The sequence below is a fragment of the Eubalaena glacialis genome, chromosome 18 (genome assembly GCF_028564815.1).
Source record: "Eubalaena glacialis isolate mEubGla1 chromosome 18, mEubGla1.1.hap2.+ XY, whole genome shotgun sequence".
In the NCBI taxonomy this organism is placed as follows: domain Eukaryota; kingdom Metazoa; phylum Chordata; class Mammalia; order Artiodactyla; family Balaenidae; genus Eubalaena; species Eubalaena glacialis.
Genome location: NC_083733.1, coordinates 6,884,414 through 6,908,803, shown reverse-complemented (window position 1 = coordinate 6,908,803; position 24,390 = coordinate 6,884,414). Strand labels below are relative to the sequence as shown.

General features: G+C 47.8%; 1 protein-coding gene across 2 annotated transcripts in view; it reads left to right on the top strand.

Moving 5' to 3' along the window:
* Positions 1-24,390, top strand: part of PLCG2 (phospholipase C gamma 2) — a 150,667-nt gene that overhangs the window by 67,563 nt on the left and 58,714 nt on the right. For both annotated transcript variants that reach the window (XM_061173028.1, XM_061173027.1), the window contains exons 6-11: positions 5,671-5,755; positions 7,272-7,355; positions 16,498-16,541; positions 18,105-18,177; positions 22,685-22,786; positions 23,638-23,756. In XM_061173028.1, coding sequence (XP_061029011.1) covers positions 5,671-5,755; positions 7,272-7,355; positions 16,498-16,541; positions 18,105-18,177; positions 22,685-22,786; positions 23,638-23,756 — 507 coding nt within the window. The remainder of the gene's footprint in view (positions 1-5,670; positions 5,756-7,271; positions 7,356-16,497; positions 16,542-18,104; positions 18,178-22,684; positions 22,787-23,637; positions 23,757-24,390) is intronic.

Below are 24,390 nucleotides of genomic sequence, written 5' to 3'. Positions count from 1 at the left end.
ACTGTAGCAAGTGTCAGAATTTCCTTCCTTTTTAAGGCCGAATAATATTCCACTATGTGCACATAACACATTGTGTTTATCCGTCCATCTGTCCATGGGCACTTACTCCAGGTGCTTCCACCTTTTGGCTATTGTGAGTATTGTTGCTGTGAATATGGGTTTCTAGTCTCTGCTTTCAGTTCTTTTGTGCATTACCCAGAAGTGGAATTGCGGGATCAAATGGTAATACTGTTCCATTTTTTGATGAACTGCCTACTGTTTTGCACAGCAGCTGCAACCATTATACATTCCCACCAGCAGAGCAACAGCATTTCATTTTTTTCTCACTTCCTTGCCAACACCTAACCTTCCTTCCTTCCTTCCTCCCTCCTTCCCTCCCCTCTTCCCTCCTCCCCTCCCCTCTTCCCTCCTCCCTTCCTCCCTTCCTCCGTCCCTTCCTTCCTCCCCCCACCACCCTACCCTCCCTTCCCTCCCTCCAGCCATCCCAGTGGGTGTAAAGTAGTATCTCATTTTGGTTTTGATTTGCATCTTCCTAATGACTACAGACCTTGAGCATCTTTTCATATGCTTTTTGCCATTTGTGTATCTTCTTTGGAGAAATATCTAGACAAGTCCTTTGCCCGCTTAAAAATATCACATGGACTTTTTTTTTTAGATATGGTAAACAAGCCTATGTTTTATTTAATTTTATTTTTTGGCCGTGCCGCAAGGCATGTGGGATCTTAGTTCCCTGACCAGGGATTAAACTGGCACCCCCTGCGTTAGAAGCTCAGCGGCTTAACTACTGGACCACCAGGGAACACCCGAGCCTATGTTTTTTGTTTTATTTAAACATCTTTATTGGAGTATAATTGCTTTACAATGGTGTGTTAGTTTCTGCTGTATAACAAAGTAAATCAGCTGTACATATACATATATCCCCATATCCCCTCCCTCTTGCGTCTCCCTCCCACCCTCCTATCCCACCCCTCTAGGTGGTCACAAAGCACCAAGCTGATCTCCCTGTGCTATGCGGCTGCTTCTCACTAGCTGTCTATTTTGCATTTGGTAGTGTATATATATTATGAAAGTAACTCATGTTCATTATAGAAAATTTCGGAAATACTGAAAACTAGAAAAAATTTATATGAATTTGACATTAAATGGTAGGCACTGTTTAACTCTGGGTACAATTTTTTTCAGTAGATTTCCATCCTCAACTTTATTTATTGGTTTGTTGTTCATTTTACTTCATTAAAATGTAACTATACATATGACTTTACATCGTGTTCTTCTTTAACTAATTTTAAAATTTTGGGATAATGTTACATTTAGAGAAAAGTTGCAAAGATGGTACAGAGATTTCTCATATACCCCTTTGGGCAGTTTTCCCTGCGGTTCACATCATTCATGTCAAAACTTGACAAACCACATTTGCTATATGACTGTTAGGTAAACCCTAGACTTTATTGGAATTCACCATTTTTTCCACCAGTGTCCTTCTCCTGGTCTTGGATCCCACCCAAGACCCCACGTTGTACTTAGTTGTTCTGCCCCTTTGGTCTCCTCTAGGCTGTGACGGTTTCTCCATCTTTCCTTGTCTTTCATGACCTTGACAGTTTTGAGGAGTAGGTCTCAGGTATTCTGTAGCATGTCCCTCCATCTGTGTTAGTCTGATATTTTTGTCATGATTAGACTGGAGTTAAGGGTAACCTGAGGTTGTGTTTGGGAAGAATATCACGGAGGCCAAGGTCCTTTTCTTCACCTTGCTCAAGAGGTGCCTGCTTTTCACCATGGCTGGTCAAGGGTGATGGAAACCTTGATTACCTGGCCAAGGTGGTGTCTTCCAGATCTCTCCTTTGTAAAGACCCCCCCCCACCTGCCCCCACTCTATTTTCTGGGAATCAGTCACTAAGTCCACTCCACATGAAAGGAGGGGAAACTATTTTCACTTCACCTTAAACCATAAACATGTTTACATTTTGTCGCAACTCTTTGGGAACAGTATTAACGCCTACATTGTAATTCAACCAATGGGATCTGATATTTGGCTTGAAAAGTTGCCTTTTATTTGTCATTTAGTTTGTGTCCGGTTTTTCCTAATGTTCACAGTTTCACTGAATTGCGTTCAGAGGGGACGTATGGAGTGACCCTCACGAGAAGCGTTTTTGGGGTCATCGTAGGATTCTCGGTCTTAGTGCCAGTCTGTCCCGTCGGCCGGACGCCCTCTGCTTTCTTAGAGTCTTGCCCCTGTTGCTGCTGTTCACACTGGTGAGGGCTCTTGAGGTCGGGGATCCGGCTGGTTCGGTCTTTGTAGTGTTGGTCAGATGAACGAAAGCCCTCCCTTTTCATTTTTAGACATAGCCTTGTAACAAGGGACAACCAGAACGTTCTAGCTTTGGAAGCTTTCCTTATAACATTTCCAGGCCTGGGGAGACTGAGTCAAAGGCATGAATCTTTTAACATTAATCTTGGCCAGGTTTCCAGAAACCCCCTCTTTTTGAGTCTTTAGAGTTTAGTTGCCTCTTATCTGGGAATTAGGTTCTGAGGTCAAGTGCATTAGGTGAAAACTTCTTTGGTCAAAATACCCCTTGCAAAAGCCCCTGAACCTTCGGGGGCGTGGGGTGGTCACTGGAATTGCATTCCTCAGGGTGAGGCTCACGGGCTGAGTCCTGCAGGGGGGCCAGCAGACCTACGGGCTGGGAGCAGGTTGTCTGTGTGGACATTTCTTTCCCCCTTTGCCCTTTGCCCCTCGGCATATGACACTGACTTTGCATAAACCGAGTGTGCACTTCCTGTTCTTGCTCAGCCTGGCCTTCAGGAGGCGGGAGGGTCAGGCGTGCAGGTGGGAGGCAGGTGTGTGGTCCAGTTTTGTCTTCAGCAGGCATGCAAATAGGTTCCCTGCGGTCAGCAGTCCTGGCTCCAGCACGTCGTCGGACAGCCTGCGGGGGCTTTACCCACAGAGGTGCGCTGCCTGTCTTGCAGAAGTTCTGTTTCACTGGGTCTGGATGGGGATCATCAATTTGCATTTCTAGCAAATTCCCAGCTGATGTTGATACTGGCGTTCCAGGGACCCTACTTAGAGAAGCAGGCTTCTAGAGCTGCACGGTCCACATGAGACTATTTAAATCTAAAGTAATTAAAATTAAATAAAAATTTAAAAATTCAGTTCCTTGGTCGCCCTAGCCGCATTGGACAGCCCCAATCCAGAACGTTTCCATCATCCTAGAAAATTCTATTGGGCAGCGCTGAGGTTTGAATCTCAGCACTAACACTTCCTGGTTGTATGAGTTTGGGTAAGTTACTTAACTTCTCTGTGCCTTAGTTTCCTAATCTGTAAGAGAGATCATAGTTCCTACCTCCTGGGATTGGTTTGAAGATTCAGTGGGTTCGTTTGTGAAGAGTGCTTGGCCAGTGCCTAGCTTACGGTAAACACTAAGGAATGTTTATTACTGTTTTAAGAAGCCGGGGGTGGTGGAGGTGTTGGTTACCAGCCTCAGGGTGGCAGGTAAGTTTCCTGGGGCTGCCAACCTCAGTTGTTTGGTAAAGGCTGCCCCAGGGTGCAGTGTTGTAGGATCTGGGACCATGCCAAGCTGAGGAGGGAAGCTGACATGATTGTTTAGTGCCCGTGGGGAGGGGGTAGTTTTGGCCATCCCTCCCCAAAGGGATTGCCCTGCTTCCCTAACGCACTGTCGCAGGCTGAGCCTGCAGGAAACAGAATCTGAGACGTGGGTTTGTGTGCAGGAAGCTTATGGGGAGCGTGTAGGGGTCCACACCTGTGAAGGCAGCTGGAGTTGTTGGATTGTGATGCAGTCACAGTCACGGCCTCAGCCGGCCCCGTGGGGGAGCTCCGGGGAGGCCCTGCAGAGCCGTCCTGAGTTACGGCCAGAGGGCGGGCCATGATCTTGGCTGAGATCTGATGACAAGTCCTGGACGGGGAGAGGGGTGAAGTTGGGAGCTGCTGGCTTCCTGCCCGCCGGCGGCTCCATGGGCCAGTCCTGGTCTACATGCCCAGAGCGGGGAGTGAGGGCGAGGTGCGGGCAGGGTAGTGGAGTGGCTAGCTCCCTGCACAGGAGCCCAAAGAAGCTCTTTGGCCCCCACCTTTACCTGGGGGCTCAGTTGCTCCACTGTAAGGCGGGACCTTTGCAGCAGGTGGGCTCAGATGCCCCAGTGCTCAGATTCTCATGCCCCCAGGGCCCTGTGTTTGCTCCACTGGCCCCCCGGCAGCTGCACTGGCTCGCAGCTCCCCAGTCTCTTTGTTCCTGGGTGTGGGAAGGTTTCTTGGCCCTGTTTCTGCCTGGAAGTGCTGGGTTCCCCAGGGGACTCTGACCTCTTCCTTGGTCCTGGCTGAGCCCCCTCAGCCCCTCGGCTGAGGGCTACCGGCTTGGCCAGACCCTCTCCCTGCCTCGTTTTATAGCGCCATCCCCTGCCGCTCCTCTCCCTTCATCCTGCCCTGGCCAAGCTCTTCATGGACACCCCGGGGGCAGGGTCCGAAAGGGGGTCTCAGCCAGCCTGCTCGCTTCTCTGCACGGCCAGCCCCGCCGGGCCTGCCAGGGGCTTTGTGCTGCCCTCACCGTCTCTCTGGGAAAGCCCTGGGTGCCGGCCCCAGGAGTGGTGGGAGGTGGGGAACATGTGGCCCATAAAGGTGTCTGATGTTAGGGAGGCCGTTAGATGAGAGACAGGGATGCTGGAGGTGGGGACACTGGGGTGGCCAGGAGTCCTCTTGGCGGTCTTCCGGGGCAGCTGCCGAGTGTGGCCTGCTGCTTCCTCCCGGGTGTGCTGGCAGAGGCCGAGTAGACATTGTGGCGGAAGCTGGGCCGGTTTCTGCCCACAGCCCGGGCAGACTTCCTTCCTGGCCACGCACAGCCCCTTTCCAGTCTGATGTCTCCAAGAACGCAGAACAGTTTTCTTTGGCCACACCAAAGGCCCCCCAGCCCACCCTCTCTCGCTCTGCCGGACACTTGGCTCTGCAGCCATGAGGGTCTGGATCTCATGCCCTTGACCCGCCACCCTCCGTCACTGTTCGTGGTGTTCCCTGAGAGGCTTCACATGCAGTGGTTACAGGCAGACCCGGAGGCAGGCTGCCCTGGAGTCGGCCTCCACCGCGTGCTAGCACCCAACGTCTCTGAGCCTCGGTTTCTTCACCTGCCACGTGGAGTGATAATGGTGCCCACCTCCTCAGGTCGTCAGACCAGCTCCGACCTTGAGCCGCATACCCTGCCCCCATCCCCGTTGCCTGTTCTGAACTCTGGGGCTCGAGGATGCATACTGTGTGGGGGATCAAGTGTAGCGAGGGGCGAGGTGACGTCATTGCCTGGAGATCCCCGGGGCAGCCTGGCACATAGTAGGTGTTCAGAGAAGGTTGGCTCCTTCCCCTCCCTGTCTCTGGCCTTCAGTGACCTCCTCTTGGTTGGAACCCCGATGACATTTCGTATCTGCCGAGGTCATCTGACACCATTTCTGCCCACACTGCGAATCTCCAACGTGATCCGTGTCCACGGCCATCCCTGAAGGGTGGAGACCAGCCTTGCACATCAGGTGTCTTGATCCCAGAGTCTCTGTTCCCAGTTAGCGCTCACTAACAGCTGTTGGCGGGTCTTCTCATAGAGATGGGAGCTGACAGGAGTAGCCAGATCCTCCACTGTTGACACCCCTCAAGGCTGACGGGGTTGGGGTTCCCCTCTTTTGCAGCATCAGCCTCCGAGAGTTGAAGACCATCTTGCCCCTGGTCAACTTCAAAGTGAGCAGCGCCAAGTTCCTCAAAGATAAGTTCGTGGTAAGTTCTGTAGCTCAGCCTGGCGATTTTGTGAACCCAGGGCTACGTGTGCCTTTCCCATGAAGCCACTACGTGCCTTTGAGCTCCGTTGAATGGCGCCCAAGGAAGTCCCCTGCCTCCAGATTCATCCATCTTAGTCCGGACAGAGGGACTGTGTGAAGATCTTAGGCCCGTTTTCTCAGTCGTGGCAGAGGACGTCATCCACAAAGACCATGTTCACTGAGCTGCTTGACTTGGGACGTTTCCACCAGTCCAACTTTCCCTTTCCCTCACTACCTCACAGCCTGTTTTCCTTTTAATAATATGAACACATGTGTTTCTTTTGGAAAATATTATGAAAGATTCCTTATGTAGGTTGCCAGGGACGTGGCATTTTATATGCAAGTCCTGATAGCGTAGTTGTCAGAGGTGACTCTTCTCTGCCCTTCCCCTCTCCTCGCACCCACCCCTCCCTTCATCCACTGTTCCTTCCTCCCACCCATCCTCCCATCCCTCCATCCCTCCTTCCGCCCATCATTTAATTTGTTTATGTTCTTGTATAATTAAGCCGTTGGTAGATGTGGGGTGGGTCATTCCCTGAGTGATGGGATAGCGTAGGTCAGGTGGGGTCTTCTGAAGGGTGTAAGGATGGAGGTGATCCATAGGCATTCTTTCTGGCCTTCAGAGAGATATTGACTCTCGTCAAGGAACCCAACAACACTCCATCCCAATAGTCCCAGTTGGTGGACTCACAGGGGCATGTCACAGGATTCCTCAGCTGAAGAAGCTCATTCATTTTTATACCAGTGAGCTCCCGGAACAGTTAACCCACTTTATGGCTTATCAAGCCATCTTTTGGCCCGCCCCCGTCATTCGAACTAGTCCAAGAAGGCAAAACCAGAGAAGGGTGGGGGCTGACAGAAGAGAGATGGGAGAGGCATTTACCACTGACCGCCACGTAGTTGGAATTTTGTTCTTTTATCAAGCCTTTACCAAGCAGGTGCTACGTGGATGTTACCTGGTTTGGTTTCAGGGAAGTCCGAGGAGGGTAATGGTGGTTCTCCCATTTTACAGATGAAGAAATGGAGGGTCTGAGAGGGTCAAGTGATTTGCCCAAAGCTGTTAAGCCATTCAGGGGACAGACCTTGACTGGAGTTGAGCTCTGTTAATTCTAAAGGCTCGGTTCATTTTCTTATGCTTTTAAAAATGACCTATATGTACATACCCTATAAATATGTCTAGATTTGAAAGTGTCTTCTGCCCCCAGAAGGAGGAGTTCTGCATTATGGCTCTTGGAATTCTGGCTAAGATCCTTCCCTTTTGGGGAGTCAAGGGAAGGATCTTACCAGGGATCCCTGGTGGGTTATGTCCTCCAGGCAGATAAATTAGGAAACTTGTGGACATTTGGGTTCAGAGGAATGCAAGTTTGATTCTAACCAGTGTTGTAGCAGAGCCATGGTATTTCTGTGAACAGGGAAGAGGCATTCTTGTGGTGGACAAGAAAAACCGTGTGGTCACTTTTTTTTTATATTTACAGGAAATAGGCGCACACAAAGATGAGCTCAGCTTTGAACAGTTCCATCTCTTCTATAAAAAACTTATGTTTGAACAGCAAAAATTGGTAAGATGATTCTTTTTTTCCCATTCACTTTTTGAAGGTTTTGATAATCTTATTTTACCTTACTTTTAAAAATTGAAGTATAGTTGGTGTACAATATTATATGAGTTACAGGTGTACAATATGGTGATTCACAATTTTTAAAGGTTATACTCCATTTATAGTTATTATAGGATATGGGTTATAGCCCCTGTGTTGTACAATATATGCTTGTAGCTTATTTTATATGTAGTAGTTTGTACCTCTTAATCCCCTACCCCTATACTGCCCCTCCTCCCTTCCCTCTCCCTACTGGTAACCACTAATTTGTTCTCTATATCTGTGAGTCTGTTTCTTTTTTTGTTATATTCACTAGTTTGTTGTATTTTTTAGATTCCACGTGTAAGTGATATCATATAGTATTTGTCTTTCTATGTCTGACTTATTTCACTTAGCATGATACCCTCCAAGTCCATCCATGTTGTTGCAGATGGCAATTATTTCATTCTTGTTTATGGCTGAGTAATATTCCACTGCGTGTGTGTGTGTGTGTGTGTGTGTGTGTGTGTGTGTGTATGTATATATATCTGTATATCTATCACATCTTCTTTATCCATTCATCTGCTGATGGACACTTAGGTTGCTTCTATATCTTGACAATTATTAATCATGCCGCTATGAACATTGGGGTGCATGTGTCTTTTCGAATTAGTGCTTTTGTTTCTTTCGGATATATACCCAGGAGTGGACGTGCTGGGTCGTATGGTAACTCTATTTTCAGTTTTGTGAGAAACCTCCGTACTGTTTTCCACAGTGACTGCATCAGTTTATGTTCCCATCAACGGTGTAGGAGGGTTTCCTTTTCTCCACACCCTCCCCAGCGTTTGTTATTTGTGTTCTTTTTGATGATGGCCACTCTGATGAGTCTGAGGTGCTATCTCATTGTGGTTTGGATTTACATTTCCCTGATGATTAGTGATGTTGAGCATCTTTTCTTGTGCCTGTCGGCCATCTGCATGGGTGAGATGATTCTTGAGCAAATGATCGAATGATGTTTTTGTTTCCCCTGTGTTTCAAAGTCCGGCATGTTCCTAAGAGGCCCGTGAGAAGTGTTCTGTCTCCCTTCTAGTCAAGGAAATATCAAGTGGGAATGGCAGTGACATCATATTTTCATCTATTAGATTGGCAAAAGTTTTAAATGTGATAGAGCTATGGGGACAGTGTGGGGAAATGGTGCTCTCATACCATGGTGGTGGGAATATGAGTGGCCGTCAGTCTGATTGGAATTTAGTCTGAGCCTATTAAAGTAAAAAAAGTTCTACTAACTCTATCATCTTGTTCTGGAAGGAAATTTACCATATTATTAATAGTAACTGTCTCTGGGTTGAGGCATTTTTGTGTGTTGTTCTTTTTATACTTTTATTCCTTGTTAATGAGAATATGTTTTTCGATTAAGATAATATGCTATTGGGACTTCCCTGGGGCCACAGTGGTTAAGAACCTGCCTGCCAATGCAGGGGACACAGGTTCGAGCCCTGGTCTGGGAAGATCCCACCTGCCACGGAGCAACTAAGCCCGTGCGCCACAGCTACTGAGCCTGTGTTCTGGAGCCCGCGAGCCACAACTACTGAGCCCGCGTGCCACAACTACTGAAGCCCGCGTGCCTAGAGCCCATGCTCCGCAACAAGAGAAGACACTGCAGTGAGAAGCCCGCGCACCGCAACGAAGAGTAGCCCCCGCTCACCGCAACTAGAGGAAACCCGCGCGCAGCAACGAAGACCCAACACAGCCAAAAATAAATTTAAATAAATAAATTTATTAAAAAAAAGATAATATGCTATTTTAAAATTAAATTAAGATGTGCATACATTTTGACCTGACAGTGGCATTTTGGGGGCTCTGTTTTAGAGAAATGAAAGCACTGAGACCTAAGAGCGTATCACTAGATTGTTTATTGCAGCATTACTTACGCCGGCAAAACACTTGGGAGCCATCTGAATGCCTCTCAGCAGAGCAAAAGCTGGGTAAGTTATGGTCCATCCATACTATGCGACCCTGTGCAGCTGATTAAGAAGCCTGAGTCCGTTGTGTTTCTGTCCATCTGGAGGGATGTTCATGGTATTTTGTGAGGAAAACCAGCTGCAGATTCACGCAAGGAGCTAGGTCTGATTTTTTGGTAACAAACAGTACTCCTCCTATATATGTTTGTGAGTGTTTTTATGAACAAGGAGAAGGTATGGAAGAGTACACACACCTCACATTTAATGTTTTTTTTTAATAGATTACTGTGGTTTAAATTTATTTATTTTATTTATTTTTGGCTGCGTTGGGTCTTCGTTGCTGCACGCGGGCTTTCTCTAGTTGCGGCGAGAGGGCCTGCTCTTCGTTGCGGTGCGCGGGCTTCTCATTGCGGTGGCTTCTGTTGTTGTGGAGCATGGGTTCTAGGCACGCGGGCTCGGTAGTTGTGGCAGGTGGGCCCTAGAGCGCAGGCTCAGTAGTTGTGGCTCGTGAGCTCTAGAGCACAGGCTCAGTAGTTGTCATGCATGGGTTTAGGTGCTCCACGGCATGTGGTATCTTCCCGGACTAGGGCTGGAACCCATGTCCCCTGCATTGGCAGGCAGATTCTTAACCACTGCGCCACCAGGGAAGTCCCTCACATTTGATGTTGATTTTGTGTATGTCCTGGAGGGATTTGGAACGATGCTCAGGAGAGATAATTAAATTTGTCTTTGCACCACTCCGTTTTCAACTTGTTCCAAGTAGCACATTACTTTTGCAATAAAAAAAAAAAAATGTCCCATAAAGCATAAGGCTTAAAAAGGGAGGCATTCAGTTCAGTGCAGGGAACACCGTGCCTGGTGGGTGGTTACTGCTGTTACTGTTGCAAAAGGGCTTTGCAGGGTGCCGAGGTGGGTCCAGAGCAGAGCTACGAGGGAGCAGAGAGTGGGTAGGACTTACAGCAAGACGGATCTGCTTTCTTCGGCTGTGTGATCTTGGGCCAGCCACTGACCACTCCCAGCCTCGGTCTTCTCATCCGTGCAATCGGGGCTGTGATTCCTGCCCCACCGGGCTCTGGGGAGGACTGACGAGGGATTGGAGGTCAAGAGTGCAGGCATTTTAAAGTGATGAGTGTGAAAGTCAGTTATCAGTTGCCTTCTGCCTGCAGGCTGGCCGCAGGGTGAGGCCTCTTGATAGGTGACCACTGGCCTTGGGACTTCGGAGGTATCTGAGGTAGAGAAATGGGAGAAGCATTTCTTGTCTGCCTAGATTGGGGAAAAATACATTATTTCATAGAGTAAAAGATTCAGTTGCAGTGTGTTCACTTTTCCACACAAATGATAATTAGTTCTTGTTTTGCCAAATAGAGTAGAAAGATCATAGGCTTTGGGGGTTGAAAGACCTGGATTCCAGCCCCAACTTGACCTCTAACTGACCAAGTGATTTTGGGGAAAGCCATCTTTTCCCCCGTCACTCAGCCTCCTCTGTAAAATGAAGGTATTAAATCAGGTCATTGGTTATACAATTTTAAAGCTATCTAACCCCGCTCCCCTTTTTTATACGAAACCTTAATTAAGAAAACTGCTGCATAAAAGTGGATCAAAACACTTTTTACGTTAAAAGCTATGACTTTCATTTATAATCAATTCTTGGGAGCAATGAAAATGTTGTGATGATAGTATATAAATGAAATCCAGAATAATGACAATTGCTGTCTTAGGCAGTTGACCAGGACTGAGAAAAACTTGATTCACTCAAGATAAGTAGTTGCAAAAAACCGGTTTTATAATCGTTTGTCTGGAAATTTTGAGATACTGTCTCATCAGGCAGAGAGCAGGCGAAGCTTGGGAATAAGGTTCCCATAAAAGCTGTTGCATCTGCCAATACAGGTTACCCACCACTGATGGTCTCCACCGTGATAAAATTCCACATAAGAGCACTTTTCATTGTGGTTCTTTCTAAAGCTTATGTATGTGTGTTTGAGAGGGAGAAGGAAGAGAAAGAAATTTGAGTCAGATTTCTGCAGAATCCCTGAGTCCTCTGGGGGTACCCTAGATGGCCCAGTTTTGGGGAAAAACATCTGTACATACCAGAGGTTACCCTGGTGGCCAGAGTGCCACATTCAGCCACCATTCGGTTGTACTTGGCCTAATGGTTTAAATGTTTTTTAAATGAATTGCCTACATTTAAAACTTGGGAGATTTCTTATTAAGATCCAGATTTTTCATTTCTCTTGGGAAAAAAAAAATCGAGATCTGGCTATATTTGGCAACCTCTGAGCGGAGGGAAGCATGCTTTCTCTGGTTTGCCCCAGCCCTTCCCCCAACCCCCCATCCAGCTCTCTCTGCTAATTTATGTCACCTACCCAGTCCCTAAGACCTTCTGGGTCAACAGTCTCTCCATCATTGGAGGGTATAACTGTCCAGTCTGGCCACTGCATATTTTAATTCAGTGACTTGGAATTTGAATAACAAAGCCCCAGGCTCTATAGATAGTTACTGGCCAACTTGAGAAGCCTCACTGCTCTTGTGTAGGTAAATGCTTCTCCCCTGTCAGCATATCATTTACTTACTGAGCTCCTCACTGGAAGCTCAGGGCAGAGAAAAGCATTACCTCTGTGCTGTTAGGGGCGCAGCTGGCTTTCTTGGGCTCCTTGGGGAGACAGGGCCATTCATGGTGATTGATGATGCCCAGACCTAAATCCAGGGAGTGGGGTCCTGCTTATCAGTAGCTATAGGTTTCCAACTTGAAGTTGCCAATCCCTCCTTGTGTCTAACCACCTGCTTACGTTGCTATTCTGAAGCCTCAAAGCTTCCAAAAGTTTGGCAGCAGCAGGAAGATAAGAAATTTAATTCCATGTGTGTCCCCCTGGGGAGGGGATATATCTCTAACTAGGCTGTCATAACAGTTTTGTGAATAAAGATCAGAGCTAACATTTCCTAAGTGTGAACTCTGTGCTGGGCGCTGTGCTATATGTCTTACATACATTTAATTCTCCTGGCAACCCTGTGGGAGAGGTACTGTTATTATCCTCATTTTGTAGATGAACTTGCTGACACTCAGGTTACTTGCTGGAGGTCATGAGGTTAGTAAGCTGCAGAGCTAGAATTTGAGTTCTCCTGTGGTCAACTTCACTGCCCACCCACTGATACTTCTTTTTAATTTTTTAAACTTTGGTATTAAGGGAAATTTCAAACAGAGACAAGCAGAGATAATAGTATAACAAACCCCCAAGCACCTGGCAGCCAGTTTTCAGCAATGGTCAACTCATGGTCATCTTATTTCATCTATGCCCTTACCCACCTCCCTCTTCTCAGATGGTTTTGAAGCAAGCCTAAGACATTGTGTTTTTTCTTCCTTAAATATTTGAATCTAATACCCAGCTTCATCACTTCTACTTTGCTGCCTCCCCAGCAAACCTGTGAAGTACCCCCTTGGTTACTGGAGGCTGGGGGTCTGGCATTTACAGGCCGTGATTATAAGTGAAGATCGTTGACTAATATCATTCTTGCTCTCGGCCCAGGACTGGAGTTTCAACCCCATGGGATTAGGTGGTGGGGTTACTGTTGATTCATCTGTTTTTACCCCCTGCCGTTTCACGTGCTCTATTCTTGGTACCCTCTAGTAGATTACTTTGGAAATGCGTTAGGGTTCTGTATTACTTATGTATTGCTTACATATTATGTGTATGAGTTCTGTATTGCTGGCATGTACATAACAGTATTACCACGATGCACGTTTGCTCTCTCAGTTCCTGAGGCTCAGGCATCCAGGTGTGCCTTAGCTCGATTCTCTGCTTTGGGGTTTCACAAAAAGCTGCATTTAAGATTTCCACTGAGACTGTGGTCTCATCTGAGGCTCAGATGGAAAAGGTCGGCTTCCGTGCTCATGCGGTGGTAGCAGCATTCAGTTCCTTGCAGTTGTAGGACTGAGGGCTCCAGCTTCTTGTTGGCTGCCCGCAGCTCCTAGTGGCTGCCCACGGCTTCTCCACGGATGGGGCTCCCTGCATGGCTGTCTGTTTGCTCAAAGCCAGCAAGACAGGTTCTCCAAGCATATAAAAGCATCCTCATGTAATCATATGCACATAATTGTGTACATCCATCACCTCTGCAAGTTACAGGGATAAGGCAAGGGTCTGAATACCAGGAGGTGGAGATCCTGGGGCCGTCTGTCCACCACGGGTTCCCATGAACCCAAGTCTGAGTCGCTCTCCAGCAGCTCACAAATAATCAGTAATCGGCTCACAAATTATGTCCAGTGCAGTTGAAAGAACAAATGCCTTCCCGGCCTTGCAAGGTGCCAGGGAACATAAACACACGCCGCCCTCTGCCTTCCCATTACTATCGCACTGGGGTCTGAATATAGGTGATTTCTGTTGCTTGTTTGCCTGTTGAAGTAGAAAACAACTCTGCTATAATTTAAGGTGGCACTGATTTTCCTTTAGCGTTGCTTTTAGCTAGGAGCAACGTTAAATTTCCTGACCGTCGTGGGGTGACGGTAGCTATCCTAGATGGTTGTTGCGAAGATTAAAAGAACTGGTAGAAGAAAAAAGACCCGGAAGGTCTCAGTCACCCAGCAGAGGGTCTGGCATACAAAGCTGCCGTCAGAACGTGGTATCTACTGTCGCCGTCAGCCTGTCTTTACGAGGCAGAATCCCCCCGGGAGAAGGTGGGGGCAGCTGGCCTCTGGTGCTCCTTCTCTCCGTCCTGTTTCTAAAAGACCATCTTGGACATGGAAACAACCTAGATGTCCATCAACAGATGAATGGATAAGGAAGATGTGGTACATATACACAATGGAATATTACTCAGCCATGAAAAAGAATGAAATAATGCCATTTGTAGCAACATGGATGGACCTAGAGATTATTATACTCAGTGAAGTAAGTCAGAAAGAGAAAGACAAATATCATATGATATCACTTATATGTGGAATCTAAAATATGGCACAACTGAAGTTATGTACGAAACAGAAACAGACCCACAGGCATAGAGAACAGACTCGTGGTTGCCAAGGGAGAGGGGAGGGGGAGTGGGAGTGGGGGAGGGAAGGATTGGGGGTTTGGGATTAGTAGATGCAAACTATTATATAGAGAATGGACAGACAACGAGATCCTACTGTATAGCACAGGGAACTATAGTCAATATCCTGTAATAAACCATAATGGAAAAGAATATATAGATATCTATATAGATATATTTGTATAACTGAATCACTTTGCTGTACAGCAGAAATTAACACAGCATTGTAATCTTCAATAAAATTAATTTTAAAAAAAAGACCATCTTGGTCACAATCAGTGGATTTCCCAGCATGTCCTTTGATACCTCATGTACTGAAGCAGAAGGCTAGGCAGCCCTCGACAGGAAATTTGTTTCTGATATCTGGATGCATTCTACTACAAGCAAAGTAATGCATATTCAGTCCATAAAAGTTGAAAGTGCATTATAAAATAAAAAGGAAATTAAAATACCTGCAAACCTACCCATGATTATACCTGCAATTATACATTCAATAAGAAGTTTGATGTTTACTCTTCCAGATTTTCCATGGGTGCGAGCATGTGGGAAGAGAGCGACTAACATTCTGTCATATGTTGGTGGAGGAGTCTAGGGAATATCACAGACTATCCTAATCAGTGGTCAGGGGAGAGAAGGGTCCACAGTGCAGAAGTTAGCAGTGAATCTGGTTAGCTTTCCTGTCACTGCAGTTTATCCCCATGGCCGCTTCACATGACCTGCAAAGCACAGAGAGTGTGTAGGGCAGTTTACAGCCCCAGAGGATGTCATCACCCACAACGACGTGGGAAGATGCAATTCCCTGACCTTAGGTGGACCTCGGGGCCTCTGGGCCGTCATTTCTGTCCCCTCCCTTTGGCGTGGCCCCTTCCCTTGTCTAGCTGGTAACTGCCTCTTCTCCTGAGGACCAAAAGTCATAGGTTACTTTTCCCTGTAGCCTTTTAATTTAACTTAATTTAATTTAGTTTCCCTGTAGCCTTTTACTTTTCCCCAGAGAAATTAATTTATTATTTTAGTCATCCATTCAATAAATGGGTGACTCAAGAAGGCACAGTGGTCAACTAAACAGACGTCACCCTGACCTTATTGAGCCTTTATTGGGGTCGCAGGGCGTCAGAGGTGTTGCCCAGAGTCACAGAGGGCTGAATGCCCTGGCTTGGTAGGATTTGGCCGTGTAACCGTACACGGTAATGTGAAGATAAATTAATTGCTGCCTCCCCTGTGTGCTCATAGTATCTAGAGCGTTCTGCCCTCATTGCTAGGATGTTGTCATTTATTTTATGTGCCTTTGCACATACTGTGTGGGGCAGTGGCGATTGACCAGGGCGGACCTGGGTTGAAATTCTGGCCCCTTGATGTTCTCGGTATATAACCCTGGAACAGTTATGTGTGCTCCCTGAGCCCGTTTCTTGCTTCTGAAACAGGGTTTATTTTACTGCTTTCCTAATAGAATTGGCACGAGGACTAACTGAGATCGGGGCTGCCCTGCATCAGCTCACAAAGATGCCCTATCCGTTTCCCAGGGCGGCCGGCCGTAACAAAGGACCCGCAACTGAGTGGCTTAAAAGAGCAGAACTTTATTCTCTCACAGTTGTGGAGGTTAAGTCTGAAGCCAGATGTGGGCAGAGCCACACCCCTTCTGATGGCTCTAGGGGATGATCTGTTCCTTGCCTCTCTCCAGCCTCTGCCATTTGCTGGCCATCCTGGGTGCTCCTTACCTTGTAGACGCACCTCTCCAGTCTCTGCCTCCATCATCCCATGGGCACTGTCTCTCTGTGTGTCTGTCTGCAAATCTCCCTCTTTGTAAGGACTCCATTCATTGGATTTAGGGCCACCCTAATCTAGCATGACCTCAACTTAACTTGATGGCATCTTCAAAGAAGATACTTCTAAGTCATTCTAAAAGAGTGACTCCTAATCTTTTTTCGTGACCTACTTCTTTGAGATGCTCATTAAAGCTATGGATCATCTTTCCAGAAAAAAAACTTTACACCTTTTGTGTAAAGATGTAAATATTTGAACATTTGCAAGTCACATAAATGACAATCATAATTTTTTAACAACAAAAAAATCTGTTTATTTGCATTAAGTGGCTCAACTTGTCTAACATTCTTGTTTCATGGGTGTGTCCCTTCTGTTTTCTATTTTAGATTCTTGACGAATTCAAAAAGGATTCCTCCGTGTTCATCTTGGGGTGAGGCACCTCTGCGGGGTTGTTGTTCTGGGTGGTTGTGCCGGGCGTTGGTGCCCTTGTGGGTCCTCCCAGCCTTGCCATCGGAACTCCAGGAGGTCACCTCTCTGGCAGGCACTGGTGGGGTCCCCCTATTGGGGAACTGGCCATCCCAAGCCTGTGCCACGAATAAACATGCACAGCAGCAGGGCTTGTGGAATGTTGGGAGGGTGGCCCAGAAGGTTCTATAGAGAAGCCTGCTTGCTTCAGGACCTCCTTTCCCAGAGGTGAGTTGGGGAAATTCCTGGCTAAGCAGAGTGAACTGAATTCAAATGAGTTGAAGCATATCAAGTGCTTCATGTGGTACGTGGCAGGGCTCGTAAATAGTGATAATGATATTATTATTAAAACCTAAGTGCTGCAGGACTTGTCAGGGCCTCTACTACACTTACTAATTCCCCTAATTATAAAGTGTTCTATGTCCTCCAAGCCTGTCTACCTGGGAGAAATGTTTGCCATGGAGTTAATAGCGCCTAGAATGTGATTTGCGGCCCGCTGACCTGGGCCTGCTTTTTGGAAGCAGCCCTCATTGATGAGGGTGCCCTGGCAGCTGTTCCCTCTGTTACATTCTAATCCAGAAACCCCAAGACTCCAAAATGTATATAAAACGAATCCGATTCTTATGTGGTATTTTAATGAAAAGATTAGTGTTGGACCATGAGGCTGGTTAGGAAAGAAGGTTAGAAATGCACTCAAAGACAGTAGACTTTTGGACCCGGAGTGTTTAGTAATGGGAGAAAGCTTAAAGCGTGTTTTATCTCCTGTATTTCAAAAGAGACCCCCCCCTTCCACCCCCACCGCACGTGCTCAGGGAAAAGTACAGATTTCCCCGGAATGCCCTGCTCTGCAGGATACACTTTCCACAGCGAACAGGGTTGCCAGTCCAGTGAGGTTCTGGTTTTCTGGTAGCAATGAGCATCCTCTCCACGAGGCCGTCAGTCAGCAAGCTGCTGGCCGAGGTGGCATCTCCCTTTATTCAGGGTGAAGGGGTCCGTGTCGAATGGAAAACCCTCCCAGCAGCGGGCCTCTGCTCGCTCCACGGCTCTCGTCATGCATGTTGCAGCTGATTCTCCCTGTCTGCCAGAGTTGGGGGCTTCATCTGGCCCACGCTCTTGCTTCAGAGCCCTCGAGGGCTCAGCCAACTCTGGAGTCATTTCTCCAGCATCGCCTACCCGAAACGCTCTCCACATCCCGCCCTGCCCGGGCATTTGCTGTCCACGCCTGTCCGTGCCCGCCCGCCCGCCCACCCTCCCTCCCCCTTCCTTCTCCCTGGCACCTGGACCACCTGGGAGCAGCTGAGTGTAGATTCCAGGGCCCAGTTCTCCCAGGTTCTGGTGTCAGGGCCCCTCTGAATCCTCCTGGGTCAGGGATGTCGTCTGGGTCACCTTCGTCTTCCTGTTGGCCAGCCTGCACCTGGCTCTGCGGGGGGGACTCGGCAGGGTGTCTGGGTGGCCGTCCTGCTGGCTGGGATCGCCTCCTGACTGTTGGATGGCTCTCTCTCAACACCCTCCCTTTCCCCGAGGACAGCAACACCGACCGGCCGGATGCCTCCGCTGTTCACCTGCACGACTTCCAGCGGTTCCTCTTACATGAACAGCAGGTGAGAGGACAGCAGGGCCCCTGGGGTGGGGCTGCCCCAGCGGTTGCTCACCTTCTCACCACCTGCCGTCATGAAACAGGTGTCGTCTCCCTGCTCAGTGCTGCCGTGGGGGCTTAGACTCTGGAGTAAGATTGGCCTCTCATCAGCCCCTTTCCCGGGCCCCAGATGGAGGAAGGGAAGGAGAACCCCGCAGGACGGGCGGATGGTGTTCTCACCCGCCGGCTTCTGCTCCTCCCCCCAGCTCACCTCTGGTGTCGCTTCCCCAGGAAGCCTTCCCTGACGCGCGGAGGGTGTGACTAAGGTGGACGAGCCTGCGGGTCCTCTGGGGGATGAGGTGGCACAGCTGTCCTTAAACAAATGACATGTGGACGTCTCCCGGAATGTTTGCGTGTGGGCTCCGAGCTGGTGGCTGAGTCAGAGTTTGTGTTGGGCAGTGGTCTTCTAGGGGACGGTTCTGCCCCAGGGCAATGGCTGCAGACTCAGCTCAGAGCTGCCCCTGGCATCTGGTGGGTAGAGGCCAGGGATGCTGCTCAACATCCAGAGGTGCACAGGTCAGCCCCCCGCCCCCCAACAAGGAATTACCCAACCCCACATGTCAGTAGTGCCTCGGCTGAGAAACTGAGTTAGAGTGAGAGAAACCTGACATCCTCTCACTAGCTGTGTGACCTTGGGCAGGTGGTTTGACCTTTCTGTGCCCCACTTTCCTCCTCTTTAAGTGGGGATGAGAACCCTACCTCTCAGCATTGTGGGGATTAGACAAGATGGTCTTGATCTTTGTGTGTATGTATGAGTACGTATATATATGCGTAGTCACATATCTATTTCAAATTTTTATTTATATCACCGGAGTTTCATTTACTTTTATTCTCTTTATTTATTTTTAATAGACTCTTTTTCATAATAACAATATATAGTCTTTTTCATAGTAATATTCAGTTCATTTACTTTAAAAAAAATACTTTGTATTGTAGAACATCTCAAACGTACACAGAAGTAGACAGGCTGGCATCATAATCCACCCTGTACCCATCACTCTGATTACAAAGTTAAGAACATTTTGCCACTTTAATTTCATCCATCCTCCATCTCCATACCCACGTGTCTCCCTTCCCTTCCTTCCTTCTTCATTTCTTTGCTGGCAAATTCTAAAGTAAACCCCAGACTTTGTATCATTCCATTTGAAAATACTTCAACATGTCTCTCTTATGAAATGGCCTTTTTTTTTTTTTAGAAAACATGGCCATAATACCCCTGTTACACCTTTCACAATGAACACGAATTTCTTAGTGTCAGACAGTACACATCCCATGTTCAGATGTCACTGATTGTAGGGAAAATAACAAACAGACGCACACTTGCACGAGGTGCAGAGGCGGTAGCTGCTGTGGTTCATGATGACTGGTGACCGAGGACTTTGAGGTGTCACACTTTCCCCACGTGGGGTGAATGGGAGTGACCAAGAGAAGGCTCCCTTGCCCTGCCTGAGACTACGACCCAGGGCAGGTGAAACGAGGGGGGGATCCATGAATTCTGTTGAGCACGATTACATGCAAGGTGCGGTGCTGCCAGGAGAGTGAAGCAGAGAGAGAGGCACAGGCTGTTTGCTTTTCCGCCGTGCTCTTCCTTGCGCTGAATTACTCAGTTTTGTAGGGAGCCGTTGAAGTTAAACGGTTAAACTCCTGGAGACAAGTAGTCTTATATCCTGGAATCCACCACCTCGTGCTCAGTAATTTTATTCCAGGGGAGGGTCGCAGGCTTTCCCTACACTGGCCCCGTGGCTGGGCTGCCCTCAGAGATCAGGGTTGTGGGCCAGGAGCAAGGTACAGGCCGTTAGGATCCCGCATCCGGGAGTTAGGACGCAGGCAGCCCATGAGCATCTGTGTGAGTGCGCGTGATGGGAACAAGATGTGCTGCCAGGGGTGGGGCCTCTGAGCCATCCGTCTCGTGGACCCTGAATGTCCCAGCTCCCAGCGCTCTGTGGGACGCTGGCATGGAGCAGAGTCAGTGACCTAGGACGTCTGTTGGGGGTGGTGGATGCTCGTATGTGGAATAACCACTGTAGCACTTGGTGTGCTTATTAGTACAGGTTTGTAGAAAACACATTGGCAATACACAATTAAAATGAAAACTTAGAAAAAAGGTTTATATACTTTGATTAAATAATTGCTCTCCTAGGAACTTATCCTAAAGAAATAATGGCAACATTTTTAATAGAAGTGAGAACTTGGAACTGATCTGAATTTCCATTCGGGGGCTGGTTAAATGTGCCGCAGTCCAGCCCTGGGAGGCATGGGTGACACTAACTGACCCGGAACTGATGTGCCTGCGTTGGTCTTGGGCTCATCATTAGGTCAACTTAATTAATGACTGAAGCCTCAGCTTTCTTATTTATATAACTGGAGAATAATATTGTATGTCCTGCCTGGGCTTGTGTGAGTTCTAAATGAGCCACCGTGTGACAAGCGTGAGCACAGAACCCGGTGGGCTGCCCCTGCCCAGTGTTGACGGCCTCACCATGCTTGGTCCTCTCGTCACTACTCTGATCATTTTCATTATTATATTGATAGTTGCCCAACTCAATACCCCACCCCAAGTAGATACATTTTTCTACCCCCTCCCAGACTATTCATATTTTAAACTCCTTTAGGCAGAAGATTTCTTATTTACAGCCAGTGCAGTTCCAGGTTATAGCAGCTAAGTACCCATGTGTTTTTTTTTTTTAATTAACTAAGTAATTAATTTATTTGGCTGCATTGGGTCTTCGTTACTGCACTCGGGCTTTTCTCTCTAGTTGTGGCGAGCAGTGCGCGGGCTTCTCATTGTGGTGGCTTCTCTTGTTGCGGAGCACGGGCTCTAGGTGCGCGAGCTTCAATAGCTGTAGCATGCGGGTTCAGTAGTTGCAGCTCGCGGGCCCTAGAGTGTGCAGGCTTCAGTAGTTGGGTGCGTGGGCTCAGTAGTTGTGGCTCATGGGCTCTAGAGCACAGGCTCAGTAGTTGTGGCGCACAGGCTTGGTTGCTCTGCGGCATGTGGCATCTTTCTGGACCAGCTATCGAACCCGTGTCCCCTGCATTGGCAGGCGGATTCTTAACCACTGCGCCACCAGGGAAGTCCAGTACCCGTGTTTTTTTTTGTGTGAAAGCTTTTTAGGAGAAGGAAGCAGGAAGCTTCTGGCCTTTTGGGGGCGTCTAGGGCTGGCAAGGCTTTTGCCTTAAGTATCCTACAATTTGAGTTTCATGTTCTGGTATTCAAGGATTGCATCACTGTTGTATTCAAATGAACTGGATGCTCCCCCAGCTCCCAGCTATTGGGTGTCCTTTATCCAAGTAGATTTGCAAGGATGAACAGCAAGGCTTATTGTTGATTTGCACCCACCTCATTTGTGTCTGCCCTTATGCTTTTCCTTCTTTCAAATATCCTGATCTGACCCTTCCCATCCAACTGCACACGTCTGGTAGCACATCTGCTTTTATGATTCTTAAAGATAGAGATTTTAGAATATTTGGAACCCAGAAAACATGAGTCAAAGTTGAATCTATGGGTCAGGTGTCATCCTTTTGTCTATGAATATTTGGGGTTTTAGGGTTTGGAGAGGAAAACAATAAAGTTACTTTATGTTATATATTGTTTTTCTAAAGGGCTTTCGAAGTTCTGAGACCATGCAGAAGCTGTTTTTGAACTGGTCGTGTATCTTTCAGATGTTACTGTTGTCTGAGCAGCACTGCTTCACTGATCTGGACTGATTCTATGTCCGTTTTCCAAAGTTCAGTTATTTGCAAGCCCAGCTCTCCTACTTACTAGCTGTGTGAAGTTGGGATCATCATGTGATGTCCTGAGCTTGTTTCCTTGTCTGTAAAACGCCGATGACAGTGTATGACCTGCAGTTTTCTGGACTAAACGAGATGTCATGGGAGGATGATGATTGCTCACACAATGCCGTGATTTGAGCACCTTCTGTGTACCAGGTGCTGTGTTAAGCACAGACCCTTATTTCATCCAGCCCCTCACAGCCTCTGTGCGTAGATACCATTAGTCCCACGTAATGGATGAGGAGGCACAGAAAAGGTGTGTAACTTGCCCAGCATCAGCCAGGCGAGTAACCCCAGTGGTCTGATGTAACTGTGCTCCCTGCCTCCTTGTGATAAAACGTATAAAGAACTAGCGTAGAGCAGGAGTCGGCAGACTACACCCAGGGGCCAAATCTGGCCCACTGCCTGTTTTTATAAATAAAGTTTTATTTACAAATGCAGCCACGGCCATTTGTGTGCCTGTTGTCTGTGGCTCCTTTTGCACGACAGTAGCAGAATTGAGTGGTTGGGGCCCAGAGCCTAAAATGTTTACTGTCTGGTCCTTTAGGGAAAATGTTTGCCATGCACAGGGTGAGGCCTTGATTGCATGTGCATGCAGAATACATCCATGTTTCGGTCTTTGACTGAAACCGGATCCTGGGAGGCAAAGAATTTTGCAGTTCCTCTTTCTGATGATTTCTTGTTCTCTTTATCATTCGAAGGAGCTTTGGGCTCAGGATCTGAACAAAGTCCGTGAGCGGATGACAAAGTTCATTGATGACACGATGAGAGAAACTGCCGAGCCCTTCCTGTTTGTGGATGAGGTAAGTGGGCTCCTCGTCCTGTTGGCATGGCTTTGTGATTCAAGTCTCTGTCCTTGAGATGATATTGAGAAAATATGTCAAGGCATATTTTCTGGGTCTCTTCCCTTGGAGGGCTTCGCTGTTAGATGCCCCGAGACTGGCTCTCTTAGTCGAGAACTCTTTTTTTTTCCTTCCAGGTCCTGAACCATCACAGCCTTTGATTTTTCTCCTCCTCTATTTGATCCCGTAGCCTGGGCGGGATCTTTGCTTTTGTCACTAGAGGGCGTGTGCTACCAGGGAGTCTCTAACCATTACAAGCAGAGCAAGGAAATTCCAAGGTTTATGGGGCTCTTGCACGATGTGAAAATGGGTGCTTTTGTCCCTGTGTGAGGGGGAACTGGGGAGCTCCAGTCCCATGTACCGTGGTTCCCAGGAAACAGAGTGTTACCCACTGTCACTCAATCTTCTGATTTTTTTTTTTTAAGGGGTCAGGAATTGGGATATGAAATTTCCTGCCTTTTAGATGTTATGATGCTGGCATGTTCTGTTTCTCATGTTGGGTGGTAGGTTCACAAATGTTCATAATGTTATTATGCCTTAAAACTTATATATGGGCAGCATATACTCTTGTAGCCTCAAATATTTGAGGATACACATTAAAAAGGTAAATACTGTATAGGTCAATGAAATGTGTGTTGGTACATCCTATTGCATTCTGAGTTTTCTGCACTGAAAACTTGGGTAACTGAGGTCTGGAGACCATCTGTTGAATATTCATGTACCATCTCCCCGTGTTGACACAGACCCAGAAGAACCCGGCACCACCCGTCCTTAGTGTGATGGTCCCCTCTTTGTGTTTGTGACTCTCCTAGTTCCTCACGTACCTGTTTTCCCGGGAGAACAGCATTTGGGACGAGAAGTATGACGTGGTGGATATGCAGGACATGAACAACCCCTTGTCTCATTACTGGATCTCCTCATCACATAACACGTGAGTTTCACCGCGAGCCTGCGGTGGGTCAGGCAGGTGAAGGGCAATACGGTGGGCGCTCAAGTGCACTGCTCTGGCAAAGCGTGTGGGCAGTGGGCAGAGTGCAGGCCCTCGCTGCTCAGATTGAAATATATGAAAGCTTCTGGAGGATGGGGGGATGCATCTCTCTTTCCCAATTGGTTTTGCAATAATAAACCTTTTTCTATGGCCCTAAGAAGCAAGTCGACAAAGCTGGTTTGCACGGTTTGGGCATCTCATTCTTAGTAGTCACAGGAAAGCAATTGAATTAGTCATTGAACTGATATTTACTGAGAGTTTGCCCTGTGCCAGGCCCTGTGCTTGCTGGGTGCTGGGGATACAGCAGTGAAAAGGGCAGGAGCGGCCCCGTCCTCATGTGCTTGGAGGGGAAAAGGCCTCCTTTGAGTCTTAACGATGAGCCGGAGTTGGTGAGAGAAGAACAGGTGGTGAGGCGAGGAGGAGGGTTTCAGACAGAGGAACGGCATGTGCAAAGGTCCAGGGGCAGGAGGAACTTAGGGGGGTCTAGTAGGACTAGAGTGTAGAATCTCAGAGGGTGAATGGCAGGAGAGGAGGACAGGAGGGTGAGCTTGAGTGGAATCGTTGAAGTCAGAGCGAG